This window comes from Hermetia illucens, chromosome 1 (assembly GCF_905115235.1).
Source record: "Hermetia illucens chromosome 1, iHerIll2.2.curated.20191125, whole genome shotgun sequence".
Classification (NCBI taxonomy): Eukaryota; Metazoa; Arthropoda; class Insecta; order Diptera; family Stratiomyidae; genus Hermetia; species Hermetia illucens.
The window spans coordinates 186,530,654-186,557,385 of record NC_051849.1 but is presented as its reverse complement, the minus strand read 5'-3'; the positions used below and the strand labels follow the sequence as shown (position 1 = coordinate 186,557,385).

Sequence of the window (26,732 nt, the reverse complement as noted above, 5' to 3'; positions counted from 1 at the left end):
CTCCACATGATGTAATGTTATGGCTCCCAAGTGATCAAGCTTACACCTCCTAGTGAATGGTACTATGGTGGTTTTGGCTAGGTTGATCCGCAGTCCCACCTTCCTGCACCAGGCACTAGTAACCCTTAGTCCAGTTTGGATTCTATCACATAGGGTATCGTCATATCAGCGACCATAGTACCTCGCCTTGTGGACAGCCTTGAGTAGTCTTCATGACAATAGAATTTGTACCTGTCGGTACTTCTATTTGCCTGCTTTCTAGCATTTTGCCCATCCAGAATGCCAGGGTATTTCCCACTCCCTTGCGGCTCAGGGCATTTTCTGTATGCGATGTGTTGCCGAATGCTCCTTCTATATCCAAAAACGCACACAGTGCTATTTCCTTTGTTTCTAAGGCATCCCGTAGTACCTCTGTCAGCTGATACAGTTGACCGACCTTCCGGTAAGCGTGTTGACAGTAATGTAGGGGATTACGCTTTAGAACGTTAGTTCTAATATAGTTGTCTATGACCTTACCCACCGTTTTGAGTACGAACGATGTTAGGCAAATTGGTCTGAAAGATTTAGGGTGAAAAGGATCCTTTTTACTCACTTTCGGAATAAAGACCACTTTTGCCCGTCTCCATGCCCTTGGTATGTATCCCAGTGCTATGCTCCCCCTTACCACCCTCAGAAGAGACTGTAAGAGAATTCCTAGGCCTCTCTGGATTAGTGCTGGGAAAGTGCCATTTACTCCGGGAGATTTCAGTGGTTTAAAAGTTCCCACTGCCCACCTTAGCCCAGCCTCTGAGCATACCTCTTTTGCTGGTTTCCGGTTCTCCTTTCTTCTCCTTTTATTCGTTGTTGGGTTGTCAGGCAGATTGTTGTCGCCTGCCACCGTGGGGTAGGACCCCGGGAAATAAGTTCTGAGAAGCAGGTGTACCCTGTCCTCCTCATTCTCGGTAAATGTCCCATTTTCCTTCTTCAAACAGACCGAGGATATTCCCCCGTCTTTGGCTCCAGCCTTGTAAAGTCTGGTTGATTCTGTGATCTGTTCGATCCCTTCACAGAATTCCCGGAAGCTGTTCCGTTTTGCTTCCCTGATCGTGTTGCTATACGCAGTCAGTGCATTTTTGTACCTCTGCCAGTCCTCGGTTTGTTTTGCCTGGTTGAAGAGTTTTCATGCTTCTGTTCTCATTCTGACCAGGTTCCTGTTCTACCATCGTACATCCTTTGATGACTTAACTGTCTTAGCAGGACAGCTGGTCTCATATGCGTCAATGACAAGTGTGTTGAGGTTTTCCACCATTGCTTCTAGTTCCGATTCACTCCTGATGTCACCGTCCCCTTGAAGGTGGGCAATATTGTTGCTCAAGTGCGTTGCGTAGGATTCCCAACCCGTTCTCCTGGAATTCCTTATTATTCTTTTTAGTTCGGAGTTACCCTCAATGTCGAATCTGATTATCCTGTGATCAGACATAGAGGGTTCATTCGAGACCCTCTAATTCCTGACCATTCCGTTCATTAGAGTATTTCCTAGAGTTATGTCTAGTATCTCCTGTCTAGATTGGATACTTTCAATATTGTGTTTTCTTCTAATATTTCTATTATATAATCTGATACTTTCCCTAGTCCTATAGCTTCTCGAAATACAAATAACTTTTCTTCTAGGTAGAGGAGGCGACGATGACAGAGAAAGATTTCCTGAAGCTCTGCAACCAAAAGGCGAAGGATTATTTTTTGAAATCATCTAGCAGCGACTCTGAAGTGGATGCCAAAATGTCTGATATAGATGATTTGGATGTGGGAAGTGATTACATATCCTCGGAAGAAGAAGGGCCTATTGTTGAAAAGTTTTTGGAGAAATTTTCAAAAATAGTAGAAAATGAAACGGTACCAGAAGCTTCATCAAAAGAACCTGAAAGCACTTCCAATGAGCCTGATAAAGCTCCTAATGAGTCGGAAAACACAGGCATTGATTTAGAATCCTCTCCTAATAAACCTGAAGAATCGAAGGCAGAAGATAAGCAACCGAACGATGATAGAGGCGATCGTGAGGATACAAATGGAGAGAATAATACGAAGGAAGTGGAGGACAAAGCAGAAAAGGCAACAGGAGATAAAATTCTGTTTGATTATGCTAAGAGTGGAGTTGCAAATGAAGCAATCCACCTTGATTCAACGGACGATTTAAGTATGGATGGTTTGAGTGATGAAGTGATTGAGGTGAATACTGGGGACAAAGAGAAAAAATCAATCGAAGTTGAAGGAGGAAAGGAGATTGTAGAGAACGGGTCCGTTTCCACACCGAGGCCGTCAACTTCACGAGGAATGTTATCATCAATACGTAATCTTCTAATGGACGATAAGGAAATAGATATTGAAGCAATTGAAAAGGGTACAGCTGGTATGTCGAATGATGACGAAGAAGCTAGTTTTGATAAATCGTTATCACGTCGACCGGCCAGTTCGAAATCGTTGGAAACGCTAATTGAAGAGTCCCGCAGGCGGCAAAATAACAAATCAGCAGATAATACCGTAGTTACCTTAGACAGTGATTCTGATTTAGAAGAAATCTCTGCAGAACCGGACCTCCCAAAACGTTCTATAAAGCCAATGTTGCGTAAAGATCAATTGGCTGGGGAGACGAGAATGGCACAACGTCGTGAGAATGAGCGTATAAAACGGCTGGAGAAGAAAAATGAGCTCCTATCAAAGGCAATTGAAGAATATAAGGAAGATTTACGAATGACCGGCAGCCAAGAAAAAGAACTTATCCTTGATTTTCATTCCGAAACGAAAACATTTATAAAAATTGATCCAGACATTGTGAAGCATTTAAAAGCGCATCAGGTCGATGGAATTAAATTTATGTATGATAATACGTATGGAATGGTAGATCACTTGAAAAAGTATCGTGGATCCGGTTGCATCCTTGCACATTGCATGGGATTAGGAAAGACATTGCAGGTTAGAATTTGATTAAGTTTCAGTTTTTCGAAAAATTAACACGTTATGGGTCTAGGGGCATCGACTAGAATAATTGTTTTTGTCGATGTCACCACTCTGTGATGTTGTGATAATTAAAGACGTATTTTTTCAAAAATTAATAAAGAAAAGTGATCATAACTAGTATTTAGTAGAAAATGTGTTCAAAGTCGTCTATTCATTGAAATTCTATTGTAGATTGTTGCACTTCTTCATACTGTGATAAACTACAAGGAATTGGATACATCTAAGATTTTAGTACTCTGTCCGAAAAGTACAGTGATGAACTGGGCTGATGAGATACGCCGGTGGCTAGGACCCCAGAAATGTAGCAACTTGAAAATATTCAGCTTTAGTGACACGTCCAGGTACATGTTAGCAAACAGTAAAACCCACTTCCCTCTATAACCTATTTATTCCAACAGTTCTATTGAAGAAAAGCTTAAGATTTTGCATGAGTGGTCACATTCCGGAAAGCCGGGATTTCGCAAAGCTGGATGTTTACTTCTGGGATACGAGGCATTTAGGATGTTGGTTTTCAATCCATTGCATAAGAAAAAAATTGTCTCGCAGGCGCAAAGCGACAGAATTAAGCAGAAAATTCGTGACACTTTATTAGAACCGGGTAAAATGAATGGAATTTTATTAGAAACGACTTACCTGACTCTCCGTTTTACTTCAGGCGCGGATCTCGTTATCTGTGATGAAGGACATATAATAAAAAATAGAAAATCCGCGACCAGTTTGGCTGTTTCCGAGATAAGCACTCCAAGGAGAATCATTCTTACCGGAACACCGATACAAAATAACCTTAAGGAATGTGAGTTCCTCGTCGATTGAATGTTCGTCTTTAGTTTTAGTTTTGATGATATTTGGACTTTCCAGATTATGCAATGGTTAATTTCATCAAACCAAAATTTCTGGGTACGGAGAAGGAATTTGCAAATTTGTATGAGAATCCGATACGAAATGGACAGCATAAAGACTCGAATAAACGTGATATAAAAATTATGAAGCAGCGATCGTTTGTGTTACATAAAAAACTATCAAAATTTGTACAACGAAGAGAAGCTGCTCTACTGAAAACTTTTTTGCCCATGAAGTTCGAATATGTACTTTTTATACCTATGACGGATGTGCAAGTAGGTGTCCGAAAATAATAGTATTTCGAATGATTTAATGTCTTATTTATAGATTAGACTCTACGACTACTTCATGGAGGTCAGTTCGAAACGTGAAGGTTCCAAGGGAAAGAATTTGATACCGGATTATACCTGCTTGCGTAAGGTAACCGCAGTGCAGTGAATTTTTAATATCCTTTTTTAATAATTCTTTAATTTGAAAAGATCTGGACCCATCCTAGAGTTTTGGAGAATGCTTGGAAAAACGCAATGGTAAGTTTCGAAGGAATGAAAGTAAGTTTCCAAGTGTGATTCTAAGCAGTTGTAATTTTGTGGTTGCAGTTAAAAAAACGAGACAATAAGAAATCTCCGTTAAGAGAGCCCAATTCTGACGATGAAGTTCCTGATGATGTATATGACACCCAGACTGGTGCATTATCTGTTACGGATGATTGGTGGCGTTCATTATTGTCTGAAGATAATCTTAAATCAATTTTACCGAGTAGTAAACTCCAAGTTATGTTCGAAATATTGCGAATGTGTGGCGAACATGGCGAGAAATGGTATGACGTTGATTTATTTTCCACGATTGGACTTTCCATAATATCTATTTTTTCAGCTTAATTTTTTCGGCGTTCGTGGCGGTTTTAGATTGTGTGGAATACTTCATGCATGAGATATCCAATCAAGGCGAAGATGCAGCGCAATATGGTACGTGAATGCTGATAATGAGTGGCGAACAGATCATGAATTAAAGATTGAATAATGCAAGCGTTCGGTGAATTTGTAAGTCATATTCCTAATATTTTTGTTTGACTCGCAGGACTTACCAAATATCGTGGACCTTGGGAAAGTGGAAAAGATTACTACAGGCTGGATGGGAAAACCCCTAAAAATATTCGTCATGAAATGATTAGACGATTTAATGATCCAAAGATGACACGAGCGAGAGTGTTTTTGATTTCAGCGAAAGCTGGTGGGCAGGGCATCAATTTGATCGGTGCCAATCGAGTGATAATTTTGGATACATCCTGGAATCCATCAAATGATCAGCAAAATATTTTCCGAGTTTTCCGTTTAGGCCAGAAGCGACAGTGTTATGTCTATCGGTTGTTGGCAATGGTAATGATTGCTTAGAAATTTCAACTTCGAGCTATTAAAGTAAATTATTTCTTTAGGGGACAATGGAAGAAAAAGTTTATTCACGATCTGTAACGAAGCAAGCAATGAGTTTCCGGGTTGTTGACGAGCAACAAATTGATAGGCATTACAGTATGGCTGAGCTATCGGAGCTATATACGTAATTATCCTGAACTTACGCGATTCTGAATAATTAACCAAAAAGACTATATTTTCGCTTCTAGGCTGACAAAACCCGACTTTCAAAATCGGCCGGTTCCTCCGTTACCTCAAGACAGCATTCTAGCAAGTTTATTGCGAAACAGCCCTAATTTAGTTTATAAATATCATGAGCATGACAGTTTGTTGGAGAATAAGTTGGAACAGGAACTTAGTGAACAGGAAAAAGCCGATGCTTGGGACGCATACGAGAAAGATTTGCAAAGTAGTCAAAGTAAGAAGTTGATTGATTGAGAGTCAATATTATAGACAGGTGAATAAACATTTTTCTTTTACAGATCCTGACTTTCTGTCGGGGATGAATAGGTAAGTTTGAAAATTATCGATTCTTGTTAGCTTTTCAATGTGTTGCAGGTTGGTTGCCTAGATCCGACCAACCTGTTGCCCAGATCATATTTGTCTGAAACGAAACCTTATTAAAATCGATTCTGTCTGTCTGTCACGCGAAATGGTTGGGTCACGAAATTTGGTGAAAATATGTGTGTTTGTGAACCGCTACACAGGCAGAAAGTGGCATTATTTTGTGTTGGGTTTAAAGGGGGAGCAACGTTTTTTCAGTCATGTGGTCATGTGAGGAATTACTTGAAAGGACTTAATTATAATTTTATTTCCTATATTGGGTGAAATTTAGGGGAGTGAGAACTCAAAATGTGTGCCTAAAAAAATGAAACAAAGCTCCAACCGAAATATATTCCATTCATCATCATTCCACAATTTCACCAATGAATTGGTCACCCCGGACGCTCGCTACCGTTTGAGTCAATACGAAACCCGATTCGTCGGGCTGAGCCTCGCGTGTCAATAGCAGGGTATCATGCACGGAGTTAACGCTATGCGCGTTAAAACATGTCTTCGGACGAGGACGGTTTTGTAGACGTTGTGGAAGGAAGCGGCGAGGAGCTGCACGCAGCAATAGACACCGTTGTAGCCTTCAAGCTGTCCCCTTTTGGTCATACAGATCAAAACTTTGGTTTGCGGAGATTAAGACGCAATTGCGGGCAAATCGAATTTCGAGTGATGTGGCTCAATTTAATAAAGTCATTTCTGAGTTCGACGCGGAATTCCTCGCGCAGGTTGCAGATTTGATGGAACCTCCGCCCGCTGTCGGAAAACTTCAGGTGTTGGAAGATCATCTGATCAGCGTTTTTACCGTGTCGGAGGAAGTGGAGTTGCTCTCAGTTGGATGGGGTTCAGAGGGAGTTGTCCGTTCTCTGTTCGGAGTTGAAGAAATATCATATAACGTCAATCGAGGTTCTCATCCGCCGCCAAAGTGTAATTCGCCATTGGCTTATCGGTTTTATTTTTACCATGGGCGGTTCGGAAGATATGCCCGCAAATGCAGATCACCGTGCAGGTGGGCTGCGCAGTCGAGGGTGTCGGAAACTAACGCCGACGGTTCGGAAATTACGATGTTTAGACAACAGTTGTCGGTGAATTTAGGTTCCCCGCCTATTATCGATGCCGGTTTCATCCGCTACGTTGGGTTACTGATTGACATTCGTAATCAGAGCGTCATCAATTCGTCAACCGGTGAATCATTCGAAGGATGATGGGTGGTTTGTAAAACGCCAATAGTTGACACGGTCTTGGAGTAAACACCCTACCATAAAGTATTCAGACAATTTCCTCATGTCATTCGATGCGCCATCATATAACAACCGGCCCATTTGTTGCCGAAAGAGCTCATCGACTTAGTCCCGAGAAATTAGCTGCGGCGATGTTAGAGTTTGAATTCTTAAACCATTGCCGTCTGTCAAGCAGCTTAAGGTCGAGGTCCCTTCATCAGGTTCCTAAAAAGCATTGTTTCTGGCGGCCCTATATTGTTCATCGTCGTGTTAATGCGATTTCTTTGTCCGATCCGTACCCAGTGAAATACATGAAGAGGGAAGGGGGCTAGCAGGCAAATGAATCTTTCGCAAAATAGATCTATTAAGAGCTTTCCGTCAAATTCCGATTGGCGAGAGCGACATCCCCAAACCAGCTGTCATCTCTCCTTTGGTGTGTACGAGTTTGCAGTGATGACGTTCGAGCTATGAAACGCCGCGCAATCCTTCGAGCGATTCATGGACGTGTCTTTTTTCACTTATTCACGAGTCTTTAAGGAAACTTGATTTTTTCGTTTCGCGTATTAATGACATTTTGGTTTCATCAGAAATTGCGGAGCAGCACTTACGCATGCTCTCTGAACGACTTGGCAGCCGTGGTCTCGTGATTTATATCGTGAAGTGCATTTTACGTGTTCGAGGAGTGAAGTTTCTCGATCATTCTATTAACAAGGACGGAATTGCGTCACCAGCGTCGCGAGTAGAGGCGCTGCGTAATTTTCAGTGACCAGTTACGTACATGGAGTTCCGAAAGTTCCTCGGAACACTGAAACTGCTACCGTCGTTTCATCTCAAATGTCGGTCCCACTCAACGATATGTAGGCAATCGAAAAATGAAAATACGGCGATCCATTGGACAAATTTCACCATCCGACCATTCGACGAGTGTCTCGAAAATATGGCTAGCCTCATATTGCGAGCCTACTATGAGCCAAATAGACCTTTAGTCTTGGTTACTGCTGTGTCTGTCGTGACGATCGGAGCTGTCCTCGAGCAAAGGCACTCGCCTATTTTAAACGAAAGAGTTATCTTGGTTAGCGGCCAATCATCCTTGGAACTTAGAGCTATTATCATCCAAGTCTCAAGTATTTGGCGCGATACATCCATTCCGACGCTCAGGCCGGTCGTCTTTGAGAACAGGCACATGGGAGCTCGTGCCACCCTTCGAGCAATTTCGAGGAGATTCCTATGGGTTAAGATACGTAGGGGCGGTCGGCAGTGGTCACGTTGGTTTGTGCAGCGTTTGAAAATTGGAAAGCGCATTAGAAACGACATCCAACCGGTTCCGGTGTCTGACAGAAGGTTCAACAGCTCCATATTGATATTGTCGGGTCGGTACTGCCTTACTATACTTGACCGATTCTCGCGATGGCCTGCCCATTAAAGGATCGATCGGCGGTGTGAGCGATTAAGGCGTTCTACTCAACTTGGATCTCTCATTATGGTTTATCGAACCCTACCACCACCGATCAGGGCACATAATTGTAGGCCACCTTGTTCAGGTCGCTATCGAGTTTAACTGGCTTTAGCGTACTCGTACTACGTCCTATCATTCGGCGTCCAACGAAGCATATTGAACGGTGGCATCCGTCGCTGAAAACGTCCTTAATGTGCCATGTAGGCAAAGGAAACTTGGGTTCAGCTACTACCTACCGTGTTGATTGGCCTAGGAAAGAGTGTTAAGGAGGACTTGGGTACATGGCCTGCTGAGTTAGCATTCGGAACTTCTCTTCGGTTGCCTTTCGAGGGGTTTATCGAGAGTAGCGATAATATCAGTCATAAAGAGTTCGTTAATAGCCTGCGCGAGCAGACGCGGAACTTCGTCATTCGTTCATTCAATTGTCCACCGTAGCAGCGGAACGCCGTTCGTGCGCAAGAAACTAGGCTCTTGTTCACACGTTAAAAAATTTTTGACCCAGCCATATACTGGTCCACATCGAGTTATCAAAAGAAACTCAATCGGAGTCTATACGGTCAAAATTAATGGGAAAGGGGTGAATATGTTGACTGTGAGGTTGAATTATTTTGATGAAGAGCAGTAGTTACTGCCTTATCGGGGCAGTGACGAATAAAGCTAAGGGTACACCATCTTGAGCCAAAAGTGTAAATTTAATCGACTGTTGCTTGGTGGTTTCAAAAGTAAGAATCGCTTCTGAAGACCACTCAATTATACGGGAATCTTTGGTTTTTGGCCCAGACAAGCATGTGTTCAAAACTGGATTATAATGTGCAGCTCTCGGTGAAAGTCGACAAAAAATTCATCAATCGCAAAACGTTTGTAACTCTTTTATCGTTTTAGGCTTTGTGGGGTCTGTAATTGTTTTACCTTGTCTGGAGCCCTCAGGAGTGATTAGAGGGCGTAAAAATTTCACCTGTCATTGCTGGAATTCTTATTTTACGGCGATATCTCGGAGGTTGTCCCCACTGATCTCCAGCTACTTTGCAGTTTTGCGCATCGAATCTTCCGAGTTTCGTTTAATTCAACAACGTATCTAGAGGATGACTATCCTCAGTAATCTTCAGCCTCTGTGAACCGTTTTCTGTGTGTACTCACACACGCTGGTTTGAAACCAGTCATTCGAAAAATGTCTTCATTCGGGCCTTGTGAAATTGATGACTGTGAAGTGTTGATTTTGGCTTGACAAAATCGGATAAGGGGTTGAATTGAAATCGTTATATCCTTGGGATTTATATCTAAGCTTTCGGCGCTCTATTCCAAGGCTGAAAAACGTTGTGAATGATGCACTTGTTGCACTTTTTTTGGTTATATTCTTCAGGTTTTGAAATGTGATGCCCGCAGAAGACATTGGATGGAGTAACAATTGGTGTTGGTTTCAAATTCTCTCGACCAATCTGAAAATCTATTAACGGAGCACATCCTTTATTTTTATATTTTCCTTCGAATGTATCTGTAGGCAGTTGGCTCATTTTCTGCAGAATGCTACATCTAACTTCTTCGTGAATCTTAAAAATGTGATCTTTCCCAGGGAATGGAAAAAGGAATTATCATTAAGATTCCATAGAAGGGCACCCGTTTTGCGTGCGACAATTGAAGAGATATTTGCATGTTCCCTGCCATCGCCACGATAATATCCAAAAAGCTTGATTCATAGAGAATGGGTTGGTGTCCGCTCTGCGTCCTCCTACATTGGCCACATCAGCATCCTTCAGATCATTATGGAGCTGAGTACGGGGTTCAGACTTTAGTGTATTCGGAGTGTTTTTGGCGAAATATATCCTTCCTTCTTGTTATCGGTGATGTCCTTTCATGCTGCTTTATTTGGAGGACGTGAAGGGCTTCAATAAACCATGATATTTTTCTTCTAGTATCTTGATAATGTTGCTCACATCTGATTGTTCTCCTTCCGAATCATGAAACTTGGCCAAGTAGCTTTGGATTTGGAGGCAAATTAATTTGGATTGAAAATGAATCGTGGTTATGGTTGGTGATAATGGCAACCACATACAGCGGTTTGCTTGGCATTTTTTACTATTGAAGTCCCTATTATCAGCTAGAGAGCTCATTCATTCAAGATATGCTCTATTTTTTTAAATTTTTTTAGTCTAATTAACAGTAGATAGTAATAAATAATAATAACATATTTTTGCAGTATGCCAGCCCTCTATCCAAATCCGGGATTTATGCCACCAGGAATGGGCTTCGGGGTACTATTGTTAATTTCATATTGTTTCATTAATGTAATTGTTATTTTAATTTTTACAGTTCCATCCAGATCGTAATTACCCGATGGGCTACGCTCCACCTTTATCTCAATCATACCTGTCGCCAATGGGATTCGGCGGAAATAGCTCACTGTTGGATATGCTGAAAATGTTTTCGCCGCCTCCTCCAACAAATCCATCTCTTATGTCAGCCTTAAATGCCAGCAACCCGGGAAGTGCTCAAGGAAATACGAACATGTTACAATCATATGGTCCGGGTGTTCTACCACCAAACTCTGCTTCATCGAATTCCCTTCCGATGAATTTGCCGCCATTCAGTACGTTACAAAGTATGGTTGCAAGTACAGGAATGAATTCATTGTCGTCTTTCACGCCACCATATTCTTCTATTGCTAACTCTTATAATGTGGGTTCGGATCAAGCTCTTTATCGTTTGTCGCAAATGTATGCATCATCAATGGGCGCGAGTAGTATACAACCACTTGATGGCCGGTCGCCGCCAGGAAGGCCTTCAACAAGTAGCCCGTCCATAAGTAGTGCTGATAAAAGGAACTCGCCTTTTCCGACTGGTCTTTTACCACCAGCAACAGCAAGCGAAAGTATTCCGACGAGCGTGATCATACCACCACAAGCACATAGTGCTTCGACTTCCAGGCATTCAGCACAAACGCCGTCCTTAGCTCAGCAATTTGCAAGTCACCCAGTTCCAAACTCTTACCTAAAAGCAGGAGTTTCAGGAAATTCGGATCTTCCATCTCTTCAGCAGCAATTGATGGCACAGTCAAGATTACCGCCACCAAACGTGCAGCCGCAAGCATTGCAGTCGCTGTTGCAGAACCACATAGCGAGCCCTAGGAACCCTGATTCACCTCGTCCTCAAGGTGAAATTTCAACATCAAAATCGCATATCACAAGTACTTCTGTAGCCAGCGCATTGCCAAGTAGTATAGCCTCTTTGACTGCTAAGGGTACAAATCGCAACAGCAGTCCTATTACAGTTTCATCGCAGAATAGCCCGAAGTTGAAAGCACCAGGAACGGCGCCTGTTCAGCGAGCGACTAATATGGGTATAGTATACCCGCCGGAAAATAGTCCTGCAACAATAACACCAATCATATCTACAGTAGTTTCACAACCTAACACAAGTATTTCTGTTCGATCAGTCTCATCAATAAATAGTTCTAGTTCGAAAAGTATAATTCCTGCAACAATTATCTCAAAGCCTGGCGCGAATATATCTTCGAATTTTTCACTTCTTTCGAAACCAAATAGTTCAAGTGAAACTAACAATGCTCTATCAACGAATTCATCAGTGACTGTGTCAGCAGTAGGAAAACAATCGAATGTTCCCAGCCTTGCAAAAGCTACTTTGAATATAACAGATAAGCCACAAGTGTCATCTAGCTCTTTACTACCTCCACTTTGGCCACCAAATACGTCCCAGCGTCAGGATAAGAGTAGAATGAATCCCGTTGGAGTGAATGTGGATAAATCCGCCATGCAAATACTGGGTTCAAATAATGTGCAATTGACAAAAGTTCCAAACAACAAGCCGGTTGTTGCGAAACCGACAAGTAATCCAGGGAAGCAGCAGTTTCACACGACTGGAACTTCAAAGAGTCAAGCGCCATCTATACATTCGAAGCAGGGCACTGTAAGCTCTGTAATAACAAAAGCTCGTCCTAACTCTGGAGTGACGGTTTTATCAGTTCCAAGTGGTTTAAGCGGAAACAATGTGAAATCACTACAAAGCAGCAGTGCAAACGTAGTGCCAACTCTGGTACCGTTGAGTCCGAAAACAAACGTTACATCATCGACCCGATCAATAGCTGCCGTACCTAATAAGAATCCAAACACAACGTCTTTAAAGATTTCGAATGTGACCCCGTCTAGTTTAGGGGCGATGAACGCAAAAACCGCAAACTCTCTCTCGACTGTAGTGAAAAAACCCAATAGCTTGGGTCGATCAACTGCGTTGATAACTAAACCTACACAACCAACTTTGAATACTTCATCGGTGATAACAGGCCCTGTGAAAAGAGCAGTCTCTATGACAAATTTACCTAGTGCAAAGCAGTCACGCCCTCCAATGCCACAAATATCGCGGCAAACATCCTCATTAGGTATTCAGCAAAGTCAACATACCCGTCCTCCGCCAAGTTCTGTACCAGGAAAGCAACAACATAACGTTTCCATTCCACTCTCTGGCAGAGTTAACAGTAACAATAGTAAAAACTCTTTAAGTATACGATCAATAGATGCTATTAATAATAAATTTGCTAATGCCGGAATTACAATATCATCGGGCAAAAGTAAAGGGAATGTTACAAACCAGAATGTATTAACAAATGTGATGAATCAAGGAAATAGTAGTATTAAGAATGTTAATAGTGCAAGCTCTGGAAGCCTAAATAATTTAAGGTAAATTGATATTGATTATGGGAAATGTTTTATTCGCTTCATAATTTTCTCTGTTTCCAGTAGTTCTGTAACGCTTTCTAAAGTCGGAACGGGGGCACGAAAACGGTCATCTACAAATTTTTCGCCCATTAATTTACCTGTGAGTCAATTGAAGAAGCCTCGTATGGGACAATCAACAGAGCGGGTATGTATTTTTTTCAATTTCTATGATTCCTTTTCAATGATAGTGTCATTGTGAATTGCATCAAAAAGTAATTGTAATAAAAGTGGGACTAAGGACGAGCGTTACGAAATTTCATTATGTCCCAACGAAGTATACCCTCGAGACAATGAACTTTTTCTAGATAACTTGTGAGAAATCAGGAAGAAGGTCAAGGTCAAATATTTTCCACGAGTTGCAATCATTTTGTTGTGCTAGTTGCTGTAGAAATAGACTTTTTCACATAACATGATAGAAAACTTGCTTACGATGTGAACCTAGCTTCTGTCGTTGTTTGTAAGCTTATCCACTAAAAAGTGAATCGAACTTCGTCGGAATATTTGATACATACATACGAGGGTGGTCCGATAAGTACTTAGCATACAATAGAAACACGACAATTTTCGAAAAGTGGCGATTTGTTTCTCAAAATAGTTTCCTCTTAGGCCGATACACTTGTTTTCTCGAGGTCTGCGAAATAGGCCTCTGTGGCGGCGATAACCTCCTCATTCGACTCAAATTTCTACCCGGCAAGTGTCTTTTTAAAGCTTGAAAGAAAAAGAAAATCTCGAGCATACGGTGGATGGGGTAGCAGTTCGTAGCCCAATTCGACCAATTTGGACGTAGCGGAGGTGTGACCAGGTGCGTTGTCATGGTGGAAGAGCATTTTTTTCTTCACCAAATGGTACTTTTTTTCGGCAATTCGGCGTCAAATCGGACCAATTTGTCGATTCAGATCACACCTTGCGAATCCCAGAAAACGGTCACCATCACTTATCGGCCAATAGGGCAGTCTTCGCCTCCTTCAGAGCACGTTCGCTGGGTGAAGTCCACTGTTTCCACTGTTCTTTGGCCTCTGGTGTACCAGTGGGCCCACGTTTCGTCGACGGTCATGAAACGACGCAGAAAATTCTTCGGATTGAACTTCAACAGTGTCAAACGCTGCTCTGAGCGGTTTTACGTTTGCGCTTGTTGTCCGGAGTGAGCAAACGCGGCACCCATCGCGCAGACAAATTTCAAATTTCTCATGCACAAAATTTCATGCAGGACTAACGTGGTCTTTTCGGATGTCTACTGTCTCAGCTATCTCGCGCACGTTGAATTGGCGGTCTGCCAATATGAGATTCGGGATTTATGTCACGTTATCCACGGTGGTAGCTATTTTCGGGGTTACAACTCGTTAAACCAATCTTTTACGGTCGCCATCGCAGGATTAGAGTCACCGTACAGCTTCCTCAAAGTTTACATAACGTTCCATAAGAATCTTTATAACAATGTTGTTTTTATTTTGGTTTTGTTATTTTTCACTGGAAGTACCGTTTTGAGTGATAAACAGTTAGCTATAACTTTTGTACACCCTGAATGAACTTGCAGCGGTTACACTTAATCCTCTCTCTCACCTGCTTTACAAAGTGCCGGTGAGACTCTAAATGTTGCCCCAACCAAATCCAACAGCCCCTTCAAATCATGCTTCGTCCAGAACTTGTACTCCATTAGTGAGGTACGAGTTTCGTCCGATGATGTTGAGGTTATACCAGTTGCAACGCGCTTCCTTCCTAACATCCCACCAATGTTTGCTATCACAGCATCGCAAGCTACACCTGTCATAAATATTAGCTCGTCTTCTGCTCCAAAGACTCTCTATTACAAGTTACTTCACCGCTTAAGCAAGTCTTTTTATCCAGGTTGACCCATTCTACCTATTCCTATGGCATACTTGACTACATCAGGAACAAATTCAGCTAACCTCTAGCGCCTCCCTGGTGTATGACACACCCGGCTGTGTAATGGCTTCTTTCCAGGTAACTTATCCCCACGCTAAGCCTTGCATTTGACTGCACTGGTTTGTATAAAACCTTACAAAAACAAACTACAAGGAAATTGTCACACCGTTTGCTTACCTCATTGACCAACGTAAATAAAATGTTTATTATTTTTAAGACTTTTTTTGAACAAAATATGGCTTCCCAACACTGCATCACCTGTATTTCTGAAACCTAGCTGAATGATAAGATTTTGGATTCTGAATTCCTCGACACCTGTGGCAGAGATGGCGCGGCTTTAGATACTGCTACTAGCGAAAGCGTTTTGTCCCCCATTAGGTCATCCCTTCGAGAAATTTGAGAAAATGAGCTTAATTCGTGATCGCAAGTATAGAGGAGAATTAGACCTGCAAAATAGTATATAGGTTCGGCGGTCTAAGTGTCGGGCAAATGGCTAGAAAGTGGGGAAATCTTTTTGTCTTAAATCCATTTGTCATTTCCTATGTATATTTTCTCTATCTTGGTCTATCTGTACGAGGAATTTGCAACAGATAGTCGAGATCTTGACTCTAATGTTCCCCTCTCCCTTTCAATGTTTGTGGTGACATTAAACTCCCTAGGCTCACCAACCTCAACGTTCCAGCTCTCTTCCTTTTTCCAATAACTCCTTTCAACTTTATCTTCTTCTATGCGCTTTCATCAACATCGGTGTCATTATTGACCTCAATCTCAATCGCGCTCTTAATATTGTTGTCTCCAATCTGCCTGTGCGTTGATTTTTCCAATCTAACATGTGATCAAAACCTCCACTGTATTTATACTTTTCTTCTAACTTGTTTGCTTGTTACGCCCCTCTCTTCCTAAGTTGCTGCGTTCTAAAACATTCTGCTGCATCGTTGAAGCCATAAGTTTCTTCTGAAACTTGAAACTGTTTAGAAAGGCATTCTGAGCACGGTCGAGTGTCTGCCTTGGTTTCGGAAGCTTGAAGCTCTTCTGGTATCACATCCACAACTCCACTCAGTCCTCCCCAACTTTCATCAAGTTGATCTGCTGACTCACCTTAATGATCGTGTTATTTACTTCGTAAATAATTTTTCTCGATATATAATTCCTCTTGTCCTTCTTCTTTCTTCTGAGTCTGACTTGTTCAATTCCTTCTGCAATACACCTTCTTAGTCGAGCCCTCGTTAGTAACTTTGATATTGGGTCCGGTCCCGATAGTTTTCCTAACCTCTTTTTTTTATAAAAAACAAATTAATATATTTCCATCCCTCTTCGCCTAATTTTGAACAAAACACTCGAATATTGTGAAAGAAGCCTTTACTATCCCTATATTCCTATTATCGCCTTGTTTCGCTCCTCGCCTCCTGTTTCAAAATTCTTGACAGATATGTTACAAAGCAGCAAGGTTTTATTAAACGTCGGTCCACTACTGCCGACCTAATGAATTTTACAAATTCGTAGACATGTGTTAAAATTCTTGGTAGTAAGTGTACATTATTTTAACAGATTTCAAAAGGTACTTGAATTTGTTAATCAAAGGATATTTCATTATATGTCTTGCCACCTACCGCTCTAATTGAGCCTGAAGCACTTCTTTTGATAGCCGCATATCCTGTTTCTTTTCCCTTGTCCTTGGATCCACTTCTATTTTAATTCATACCGTCCCTCCCTCCTTATTTGCTTTGTTTACTTTTACCTTAAGTTCTTTTCTTTTGCAGCTTCTCAATACATTGTGTGTCCTTATAGTCGAACTTAGATGCATGGGTTCACTGCCGATGTATCCCCGAATATTGCTTCGTGTTGTGGTCCTCCCTCCTGGACTGACCGACTCATCTCCACTCTTTTAATCTGCCTTACGTACAATTACACGGAACCGCAGTCATACAAAAGTGTAGAACGGATGGAATTAAGGGAAAATTAATTAGACAATTCGCACAGGTTGACTGCGGCAAGTTCCTCCATTGTGGTTGATGTTGATCTTAAGTTCGATGACATATTATATATCGTTAGAGGAAAACATGTCAAAATAGAATATCCACTTTAAAAGAGAGATGTGTTGAAGCGATACCGGGCGCGCGGAGACAGCGCGGCCGGCCACGAGGCCGGTTAGAAAGACCAGGACTATTTCACACTGACAGTCAAACTCGAAACGTCAGTTAAGGTTGGAAAATAAAGAGGTTGTGCTGACTCTTGAGGCCTGACGTGACTCACTTTAATAACACACAATAACAGAAAATGAAAATGAAATTTAAAGTGTAACCCGGCCACGGTTCCACACATTTTGTTGTTTCTTTCGGAAAATGTTCACATGATCCTAGCGCCTTGGCAGTCGTCGACGGAGCTATCGGGTTGGTGCTATCTGCTAGGGTTCGAACTGCTACTTTGGTCTTGACGGCAAGACGTGCAGTCAGCTTTTCTTTGGAGACTTCGCTGACTTGATCTATAGCAGGTTTCCGCTGTGTGTCTGCGGGTCGGGAACGACGGAGCGCTCGCACTCAGCTCTTGTCTGCTGGGCTGGGACTTGAATGCGGTCTGCCTGGTCAGCTTCCGTCTTTCGATCGGCTTTCTGCCAACGCATATTTACAGAAAAATTTCGAATTCACGTCAAAACCGAAAACACGGGTATATTGAACCAACAGACAAAAATGATATGTTTTTTTAACAATATTCGTTTTCCTGATCAATTTTTTTGAAAGTTTCTGAAATGTCAAAATAGCCAGGCATAGCATAGTTCACTAGATTGCTCCGGGCGCCCGGTATCGCTCCAAGACCGAATTTTCGTTTTTCTACTTCAGGTTCTATGAAACGAATTGAGTTTCGGGGTGTTATCATATTTGGGAAAGCCTTGTAATGATCTGCGTTAGAAGTAACAGAGAATATGAATTATTGGAAACAATACAGTGCGTACAGTAAAAAAAAATAATTGTTATTGGCTGATCCTTACGGGAGGCATAGCACGCTAACCACGTTTATACATCATTGTTATGTGACTGATATCTGTTTCAGGTTATTCTAAGGCGCCCCGAGAAATCAACACTTCTGTTTTACTATTCTGTGCCAGACATTCTCGGAAAGTGAATTCAACTGTATGACATAGATGGAGTTTCCGCCCCTTTCTTAATATGTTACCCATCCATTAACATCTCTATCGGCATCTGATTCGTATATCAATGTAGCTCTACGTTTTAGATTGTGCCGATCCACAGTATGCCGATTAAATAAGGGGACAGTTGTCGACGTGTAGTGCTTCCGTTTTCAGATGAGACGGATCTGGATCTGTTAAAGCGTCGAGTGTGCTTTTGTTTTTTGAAGCAAGTTTTGATTCAGGCATCAAGATGGGAGTGGGGGTTTTCAAAATTTCTCACTCTCGAATTAAGGACTCATTCTCAGAAAATATTTAACAGAAAAATCTAAAAAAAGCATAATATTTGCTCAAATAATTTTAATCTTCTTTTTCTTCAGCCTTTGTCCCGTTCACAAGCGGGGTCGGCTCCCGCAAATAATTTTAATATAGTACATAATTATGTTTTGAGCATGATTATAAGTACAATTATGGAAAGTTCGGTAAAAACCTTACTATCTGTCGAAAGTTTCCTGCATTCTTAAACATATGTATGTTAGAATGTCAATAGCGTAATAAGGAGAATACGCACATGTGGAACCATCATGCATCCATATATTCCTAACTAAGAAACAGATCATCTACTTAACAGAACTTCCGGTATCCAACTTGTTTTCTTCCTTGTAACCCTGCCTATAATACATCAGCAAGTAAAACACAAAGCTAAACATAAAAATTCAAGATGAGCCGGGGTTTCGAACCAGGAGCGACGAGTCCGAGATGCTGATGATCAATCAATTCGGTCAATACGCCTTCTTTCGACTCCTCCAAACCCATATCCATTTTGCCAAAAAATCTATGACGTGACCAGAGAGCAAGTAGATGCCATGGATGTAGTCGAAGAACTTAAAGAAAGATGACTTGGTCCATTGAACCTCCGCAGAAGCTTGCTTTGGCCAGTACACCAAATTTGTTGAAATCGATTGATTTTTGTGAAGGATATCAATTTGGACAACTGCTATAAAATGAACTTGTTATGAAAGAAAAATCAATGCTGAAATTATTTAGTACTTAGTGGTACTATAGCCTTTCACTCGAGGCACTGCTTCGTTTTTAGGCGAATCTATCAAATTATTCAAAATATTCATTGACAGTTTTATCATACTTCTTGAAGCGCTGTTATCCATTTCGTAACTCTTGAAAAATAACGGTACAATCTCACTCATTACGGTTTGCATTGCTGGCTACGTCATGCAGTGGAATCCATTCTCCCAAGATGACCGACAGATGGGTCGTCCCAAGGGCACTTGACGCAGAACAGTAGGGGAGGAGTCCATGAGTCTCAGGAAACCTTAGGGGCGCTGAACGGTATTTCAGATAACCGCGAATGATGCCGCGTCGGTATGGTTGACGCGCTATAGCCCACTAAGGAGTAAATGACAACCATATACATATATTTTTTCCTGGATATGCACAATGAGATCCAGATCCAAGTGTGTGAGAGACCACTCGTCTCGTTTTACCTAATTGATAATCTCTACAGGTTTCGATGTATATTTAGGGTTTCTAGGGGTTCTCGGAATAACCAATAGTGAGCTATATTATATTCCCCCACGTTTTGTATCACATAATACATTATTACAATTTCAATTGAATAATTAACAGATAAGAAGAGAATCATCAGTACGTTTTTGTATATATTTTCAGAATGTTGAGGAGTCACTGCTGCGCGCACGATCGAATCAGGGGTTAACAATTTTGCTGAAAAATTCTCAAGGGAATCAGAAGCCAAATAAAGATGGTAAAGAACTTATATTCAGATAGGTTATATTCTAACGATAATGTATCAAGTAATGTGAAAAAATTTTTTGTTATATTTTTTTTTTAGTTTATTGAGGAGGTTATTTATAAGATGTTTAAGGGTTCATGTTTTATATTCATTGCATGCATTTAGTTCATATATTTTATTTTTAGCAATACCAAAAAAATGTGAAAGAAAACATCACACTAATTCTAATGTTTGTTATTAAGAGGCAAAGTTTGATGAAAATGGGAGTGATGACACCAAGAATAGTTTCTTATTCGGTTGGTGTCTCTGTTTTTATATTTAGGTGACTTTGAAACTTTTTCGATCTGTTGCTATTTTCCTGATTACTGCTGAGGAGTGCAAACTGCAGCACAGATTTGTAAGAAACCACATCGAAAGATACCAGAATCGCAGAGCGGATATATATAAAATTGAATGCCACTCAATGCACATTTTTAGTCAGGTCGACCACTGCAATTCTGATTTAGCCTACACATTATGCCTTACATATCGATCTACTTATTCCATCAATACTAAATTCAAAACCCCCACAGTATTCAGTAAAACATTACACATTACCTATCCAAACTTATTTGATTCCACTCAAAAAACACTATTGGCTTTCGACATATTGCATATGTTCCGTCCTTGAACTATTCACTATGTGATAATCTTTATCTATCTCTGGAGGAAGTGTCAGTGAACTGAGTAGTCAGCGCATCATTGGGGCATTGTGGATGCATGGGGATCTTAGAATACTTCACTCCTTAATTGGGATTAGAGACCTATTGGGGGCGCGTAGATACGTATTTCGTCCTTTCCCAGTGGACTCGTCATTAGGCTTTTATTACAAATCCAAGATGAAAGATATTTATGAGATTTTTTAATTCCTAATGTTCTCTATGTCATTAATCATTATCGCCTACCTAATTGCGCACCTAACCTATCATTTGTTTAATATCCCACCCTTCCTAATGTTATGTAGGCTTCCGAATGCAAAAGGAGAATCTTTAATCAGTATTCTTATGTTGGCTCCACCACATGGGAATTTTGTTCACTTAATGTCAATATATTATGTGAGTAGCCCGAATTGGGTGCGAAGTAGGCATTAGCAATTGCCGAATGACCATCTTCTTATGGGGCACGTTGCGTAAAATCATTTGTGTTGCGATCAAATGAGGTGCCAAGACGGAGTCCCACTTTTATGTGGAATTCTCATTATTCGAGTTTCCCCTTAGCAATTTGCTTTGCCTATAGGAATTGCTGCGTGTTTTCAATGTAACCATTTTATCTCAATCAATTTTAACTAAAAAACTTGTCAAATGCTAATATTAGATGATGCGCTTCTGGACTTTACTTTGAGAGAAATTCTTCCTAACCTACTTCCAACATGTTATAGAATTTCTCCCAAGTCTTCTTCACGTTGCGTCATCAATAGTTTAAGTAAATCTGCTCTCTTGAGTTTCCTTTCAAATATATAGTTCTAGGAAAACTCAATTGTAGCAGTTTAAACCTGATTGAAGTTGCTACTTACAATTCCATCCCCATGTTGTCCCTTTGTGTTGCACTTCCAATTTATATATCCGCACTTTTCCGTGTACCAGTTTCCTTCTGTGCTAATAATATTTTGAATCCGGCGTTAGAATTTCCTTCCACTTCAGAATTTTTTACTTTATTCGAGAATTCAATCAACTAATTACCGATTTACGAATTGAATTGAATTTTCGAGTTTTTCCTCTTCAGCGTAAATTCACTTTCGTGTAAATCCGCTTCTGTGTAAATTCTCCACCCTGTAAGGTTGTGAATACACGTTGTCTGTTCTATTCAATTCAATTGATGTACATTATGTTTAAATTTAACTACGCGAGAGTTCGTGTTATCACGCCGGCGGTTGGAGCAGAAGAGGAAAAACTCGAAAGTGGTGACCCCAACAGCAGAACACCTGCAAATTCTCCGAAAACGAGGAAAAGCTGCGCTCACAGCCCGAGCTGTCTAAGTGCCACCGGCGGACATTTGGGTCAAGCTCTATATCATAGCCTACATTCCTTCAAAATTTCGTGGTGCTAGGATGAACTTAAGGGAGGTTTTGCAGCCAATTATTGAAAATTATAGTAGTATACTATTATTAACTTTTTTCATCGACCCGTTGCTTCTACAAACGGATTTTTCACCGTTGGCTTTCCCCTCTCGTGGCGAGTTCGAATATGCCACGGAGAGTGGCCGCGGTGGCATCTGGCATCGAAATAAATTTCGGTGGCATCGAAATAAATTTCGAATGTTGGTAACTCTGCTGCGTCACATTCGCCCTCAGATGAAACCTAGGGGCAAACGCGACGTTGCTTTGGGGCGCACACGGGCTTCGGATGTGTGGGAGGAGGTGCAGTTTTCATGCGATGAAGGTTGTCCCTCAGCAGGCGCAGCAATCCCGAATCTGTGAGACCCCATTGAATTGCGGATGAATCCCAGGAGTTTCCCTAACTCCGGGAAAAGGGTGGACTCAAATTGCATTCCCTGATTAGTGATGATCACTGCAGCGACACCAAAGCGAGGGATCCACTCTCGACAGGGGGCTTCGGCACAAGATTCCGCCGTAATGTCCTTCAGACGTATTACCTCAGGCCACCGTGTAAACCTGTCGATGATTGTGAGGCAATACTTGAAACCGTGCGAGTCTCGCAAAGGGCGTACGATGTCGAGGTGTATAGTGTGGAATTGCTTGGTAGTGCGGGGGAATGAGCCCATTTCTTTTCTTACATGCCTAGTGACCTTACACTTCTGGCATACGATGCACTCTCTGGCCCAGGAGTTGACGTCCTGATTCATGGAGGGCCAGAAGTATTTTTCGGTGACTAGCCGATTTATCATCCTGATGCCTGGATGCGTTAAGCCGTGAACCTCGTGGAAGACTTCTTTGCGAAAGGTGGCCGGAATGTATGACCGGAGTCCCTTTTCCGAGTCTTCGCAGCAGAGAGAGAGGTTCGAGCCGAAGATGAGCAACTCCTGAAATTTGTAGTTGGGGTTGGATTTGAGGCTCTGAAGTACTGCGCGATCCTCCTGCGCCTTGGCGATAGCCGAGAAGTCGAATGAGGCGGGGATGTTTACCTCGGAGACACGTGACAAAGCGTCCGCAACTATGTTGTCCTTGCCGGACTTATGCTGTATGTCGAACGTGAACTGGCTTATAAAGCTCAGGTGTCGATGCTGACGAGAGGACGCTTTGTCGGACTTTTGTTTCAAAGTATACGTGAGAGGCTTATGGTTCGTGAACACTGTGAACGGCCTGCCTTTTAGAGGGAAGCGGAAGTATTCTATGCTCAAGTACGCGGCGAACAGTCCTCGGTCGTAGGTGCTGTAGTTCCGTTGAGCGGGGTTCAATTGTTTAGAAAAGAAGCTCAACGGCTGCCAGACTTGATTCACCTTTTAGTGAAGAGCAGCACCTACTGCGATGTCAGAGGCATTGACAAAAACGGCTAGGGGTGTATCTTGTAGAGGAAATGACAAGAGTGTAGCGTCAGTCAGCTGTTGTTGGGATTTATCAAACGCGCGGACAGTCTCTTCAGACCACATAATCTCTCGTGTGTCTCTTGTTTTGGGACCAAACAAGTACGCGTTCAAAACGGACTGGTGTTGGGCGGCCTTGGGCAGGAAACGACGATAGAAGTTTAGCATGCCCACGAACCTCCGCAACTCCTTCACGGTTTTCGGACGCGGGAAGCTTGTGATTGCATCTTGACTGGGTCGGGCTGTATTCCGTCAGGGGAAATGGAGTGGCCGAGGAATCTCACCTGTATCTGGAAGAACTTGCATTTATCAATGTTTAGGATTAACCCGACCTCAAGGAGACGTTGAAAAATGCACTCGAGATGGGCTAAGTGCTCAGACTCTGTGGAAGAAACCACCAAAACATCATCCAAATATACGAAACAGAAGTCGAGGTTTCGCAGAACCGAGTGGATGAACCTTTGAAAGATTGAAAGATTTGCGCCGCATTGCACAACTCGAAAGTCATCCGTGTGAACTCGAAGAGTCCAAAGGGTGTGCATATTGCCGTCTTTGAAATGTCTTCTGGAGCTACAGGAATTTGGTGATAGGCTAAATCCAAGGTTGAAAAGATGCGGCAGTTTGCGAGATGATGTGCAAAGTCGTGGATGAGCGGAATAGAATATCGGTCAGGAACAGTCTGTGCGTTTAGCCTTCTATAATCCCCCCAGGGGCGCCATTCGCCGTTTGGCTTAAGGACCATATGGAGTGGGGAAGGCCAACAGCTGTTTGAAGGTCTGCAGATATCCTGTTGAATAAGTTGCTCAAATTCTTTCCGCGCAATAGCCAGCTTCTGGGGCTGTAGGGGACGCACCTTTGAGAAGACGGGGAACCAGTGGTGTTAATGTGGTCCTGCATAGCAAAGATCAGTCCTGTTTTAAACATTTTATTTATATTAGCGGAACAAACGTACTTCCACCCTAATGCTAACTTACTCTGTGGAACCTCGCCGTCTTTTCAGGTCGGTTGGACAGGCGAAATACTGTCTACTTCGCTTTCGCAACTTTGCAATCCCATTTTACCTTTAATACAATTAACGAAAATGAAATTTGGATTTGTTTATCAATTTGAGTGCTGTGCAACTTTTTATGCGCGGACCTCTCGTTCATGGGCAAGCGCCCTCATTGGGTGGGGGTGGGGAAAAAGCTAGACGGAAAGAGGCACGACGAATAAATATTATATAAGCAGAATATAATATCCGGCTACTGGTTTTCGATCATACTGCTCACAATTTGGAGGTGAGATAGCGTCTGATGAATGATGCCTTGGATGAAAACATCTATCCTTTTCCTACTTTTTTCAATTTCATCTTCAAATTGAATAATATCATACCTCTTAAAAGATGATACAGCATCAAGTACCACCTTTTTTGTCTCTTGAGCTTTACTCTTTTCGATCAGTCGGGCATTTCCCTGCTGCCGTAAATACTGACTCGGAACAGCGTCGTCGTTTAACCGCCTTTTGTTTTCTACAGTCTCCAGAAGTATGACTTGAAGCTTATAATCGTCTTGCACAAAATGTTTTGAACACACACGAGTGTTTTTGAAGTCGATCTGCTGACACCTTTCGCAAACTTTTTTTCCACTCTTCGCAAATCCTCTCATTCTTCGGAAAGCCAAAGAATTTCAAGGTGCTTCCTCTTTTTCCTTGACAACTAACTATCACAACGATTTATCGCGCACCTCACTATTTTCAAAAGACTTGTGAATAATCTATTCGCAACGATTTTCAAACCGAAACGGACTACTCGATAATCACGACCCAAGTGACGCCACCAAATTGAAATCTAGGGAACATGAAGTTTGGATAATATTACCTTGTCTGGCCTGTGTACACTGGTTCATGGTGTTGTTGTCTCATGGCCAACTGGCCAAGCTTTGCTGTTCGGAGTCCACATCTCAAGTCAGGCACGCCATCTATTGGTCGGCCGTAACATCTTAAATGGCAACTTACGTATAGTATTTACTGATTTTCTAGACACTTAATGGTTCTACTTATTGGACGGTCATTTTTTGTTGTGACAGGTCTTTGACTCACTTCTGGTAAATTCAACAATTATGACAATTAATGTTACTCTCTTTAGCGCGTTCTTACATCGTAAAACTAAATTTTCCCAATCATTGTAAGGAGTTTCTGCTCTGCTTTCAAACTGTTGAGAACTTAAAATCAGATTAATTTTGCAGCGTGCTTGGAACTGAATTTTAACTGCGCTTCAAAATAGAATATTGACATTTATAATATACTTTTGCTCGTTGTATCTCTATCAGAAGATAAATAGGAAGCTACGAAAGTGCCTAGCAATATTTTATACCATTTTTTTCCTAGTTTCTTTGGCAATTTGTTTTTTTATTATTTTATATTGAAAAAGTCAAAAAATTTCACCATATAGCTGTCGATCAAGTCACTGAATTAAAACATTTAGGGATAAATTTTCAAATTTTATTTTTGGTTGGGGTTTATCATTTAAACAAAAGGTTTATATTATTCCCAATATGGTTTTGAGTATTTATTTAAATATTTCTGTCATTAGTTTAAAAAACACTTATTCACATCCCCCTAAATTCTGCTTACAGGGAAAGTTACTGACGTTGTTGAAATCGACTGAGGTTTGTAGATCAAAAATGTTAATAAGTAACGGTATACGAGATACGAATGGTGAAACTTTTTGTTAAAGAACTGAAAAGCATGTAATATAAAATAGTATAAGATAAAATAATGAAATTCTATATTCTAAGAAATATTTTAAAATAGAGACGAAATAAAAAATGTAAATTGAAAAAAAAAACAAACTCACGAAAGGAGAAATCGCTCTGTCAATTGGATTCGGCAATATTTTTGTGCTTACACTTACTTATTTGCTCCTTTAGACCAAATTGACTTTCGTCTATAATCAGTCGTGGAAACGACCGTCGCAAAGTGTTAATGAACATTGTGATCCGAAAGCATGATTAGATGGCTTGTATAGTGAATGTATATAATATCTTCTAACCTAATTTAGAGTGAACACGAAAAATGCACAATGATTTCCTTTATATCTTATTCATGAGATGATGACATAATGAGTTGCATTAAAAACTAATAGCCACATTGCAGTGCGAACTTATTTACCTTTAACATAAACATTTATTATTATTTTATTTATATTTTAACTGTATAAACTGTTGTAAATGTTTTTATACATAATATAAAAAATATGAAAAATA

General features: G+C 41.3%; 1 protein-coding gene across 3 annotated transcripts in view; it reads left to right on the top strand.

Annotated features, from left to right (window-relative positions):
- LOC119648014 (transcriptional regulator ATRX-like) overlaps positions 1-26,732 on the top strand; it is a 49,233-nt gene extending 22,501 nt beyond the window's left edge. For 2 of the 3 annotated variants that reach the window (XM_038049439.1, XM_038049421.1), the window contains 18 exons: positions 1,651-2,949; positions 3,166-3,335; positions 3,393-3,592; positions 3,650-3,787; positions 3,853-4,109; positions 4,162-4,254; positions 4,314-4,361; positions 4,431-4,651; positions 4,708-4,799; positions 4,912-5,210; positions 5,267-5,388; positions 5,453-5,661; positions 5,726-5,753; positions 10,663-10,717; positions 10,776-13,156; positions 13,217-13,340; positions 19,890-19,983; positions 26,103-26,732. In XM_038049439.1, coding sequence (XP_037905367.1) covers positions 1,651-2,949; positions 3,166-3,335; positions 3,393-3,592; positions 3,650-3,787; positions 3,853-4,109; positions 4,162-4,254; positions 4,314-4,361; positions 4,431-4,651; positions 4,708-4,799; positions 4,912-5,210; positions 5,267-5,388; positions 5,453-5,661; positions 5,726-5,753; positions 10,663-10,717; positions 10,776-13,156; positions 13,217-13,340; positions 19,890-19,983; positions 26,103-26,134 — 5,862 coding nt within the window. In that variant the 3' untranslated portion in view covers positions 26,135-26,732. The remainder of the gene's footprint in view (positions 1-1,650; positions 2,950-3,165; positions 3,336-3,392; positions 3,593-3,649; positions 3,788-3,852; positions 4,110-4,161; positions 4,255-4,313; positions 4,362-4,430; positions 4,652-4,707; positions 4,800-4,911; positions 5,211-5,266; positions 5,389-5,452; positions 5,662-5,725; positions 5,754-10,662; positions 10,718-10,775; positions 13,157-13,216; positions 13,341-19,889; positions 19,984-26,102) is intronic. The other variant, XM_038049430.1, reaches the window with a different exon arrangement.